The 1297-nt window shown below is 59.8% G+C and overlaps 1 protein-coding gene across 1 annotated transcript; it reads left to right on the top strand.

Moving 5' to 3' along the window:
* Positions 1–141: 141 nt before the first annotated feature.
* vmp40 (metalloproteinase, extracellular matrix glycoprotein VMP40) lies at positions 142–1278 on the top strand (the record flags this gene model as incomplete). Its single annotated transcript, XM_002949900.1, has 2 exons — positions 142–687; positions 1108–1278. Coding segments are annotated over 2 exons (717 nt in total), but the record flags the coding sequence as incomplete, so codon positions are not given.
* Between the last annotated feature and the right edge of the window lie 19 nt (positions 1279–1297).

Genomic DNA, 1297 nt, shown 5'->3' with positions numbered 1-1297 from the left:
TGCTGCGCCGTGACCTGACATGACGTGGCGTCCTCTATCCTCTTCCCAAACCTCATCTCTCCCCAGAAATGCGAGGTGGGCCCTCCCAAGTACTGTGGCTGTGGAGACATAGGTGGCAACTGCACATGCCCGGACGATGCGAACACACCGGCATGCGTGGCCGCGGCCCAGTTCAGCATCGTGATGTCGACGGGTCAACTCTCGCCTTTCGTCATAACGCCACATGGCACCCAGAAGTTGCTGGTGATGATTTTGGACTATGGTTCTTGTGGCTATGCGCCGTCCTTGACAGAGGACGACGTTCGCAACGTGTTCTTGGGGCCCAACAAGGATGGCCGAGGCGGTGTCGCGCAGAAGTACTCCGACTGCTCATACGGCAAGTTTGGCCTGAACACAACCGCCTTCATGGCGGTTCGCGTCAGCGTACCCTGCTCTACCGCCGTCACCAGCTCCTGCAGCTGGTGGGCCATTTCCCAGGGTGCCGATGCCGCGACCAAGAGTCTGATCGGCCTTGCGGCTTTCTCCAGCTTCCCGTACTTCACATACGTGCTGCCTCCGGGGTTGCAGAGCGTGTGCGCCTGGGCGGGCCTGGCTTTGTTACCCGGGCGCCAGACATGGCTGCAGAGCAGCGGCTACGGAGTCCAGCGCTGGGCGACGGTGATGCAGGAAGGCATTCACAACTACGGTGCGCGGGGAGGAGGGGGGTCTAAGAAAGCGTGGTGCGCCCGCGCGGGGTTGTGTGTTACGTGCCAAGATAGAGCATCATCATCTCACCATTTGTGTTGGGCCTTGCGTTCTGTTGTGTCATGTCATGCGGGTATGTGTGTGTGCATGTGTGTGTGCATATGTGTGTGTGTGCATGTGTGTGTGTGCATGTGTGTGTGTGCATGTGTGTGTGCATGTGTGTGTGCATGTGTGTGTATGATGCATGGCTATGTGGCCTTTCCACGCCTGCACCCGTCTCGCTACTGGGACCCCTTGCTGCCTTACAGCCTGCCCGCTAAGGTTCGCCTGTCGTGCGCTTTCCAATTGCGACATGTTTGTTCATGTCTGGAATCGTGACCTGCCTCTCTCTCTCTCTCTCTCTCCGTTATGTTCCCTCGTTCAGGCCTGTGGCACTCCTGGCGCAACGGCTGGGAATACGAGGACTACTCGACCGCCATGGGCCGTGGAGATGCCTGCCCCAACGTCGCGGAGACATCCCGACTGGGCTGGGCCACACCCGCCGTCGGCGGTGGCGCCATTAACTCCGGCGTCCTGAAGACCGCCGGCAGTGTCGCCAAATGTCTCTGCCAGC

Source organism: Volvox carteri (assembly GCF_000143455.1).
Source record: "Volvox carteri f. nagariensis unplaced genomic scaffold VOLCAscaffold_16, whole genome shotgun sequence".
NCBI classification, from domain to species: Eukaryota; Viridiplantae; Chlorophyta; class Chlorophyceae; order Chlamydomonadales; family Volvocaceae; genus Volvox; species Volvox carteri.
The sequence above is the reverse complement of the archived record's forward strand: the minus strand, read 5'-3'. Positions and strand labels throughout refer to the sequence as shown.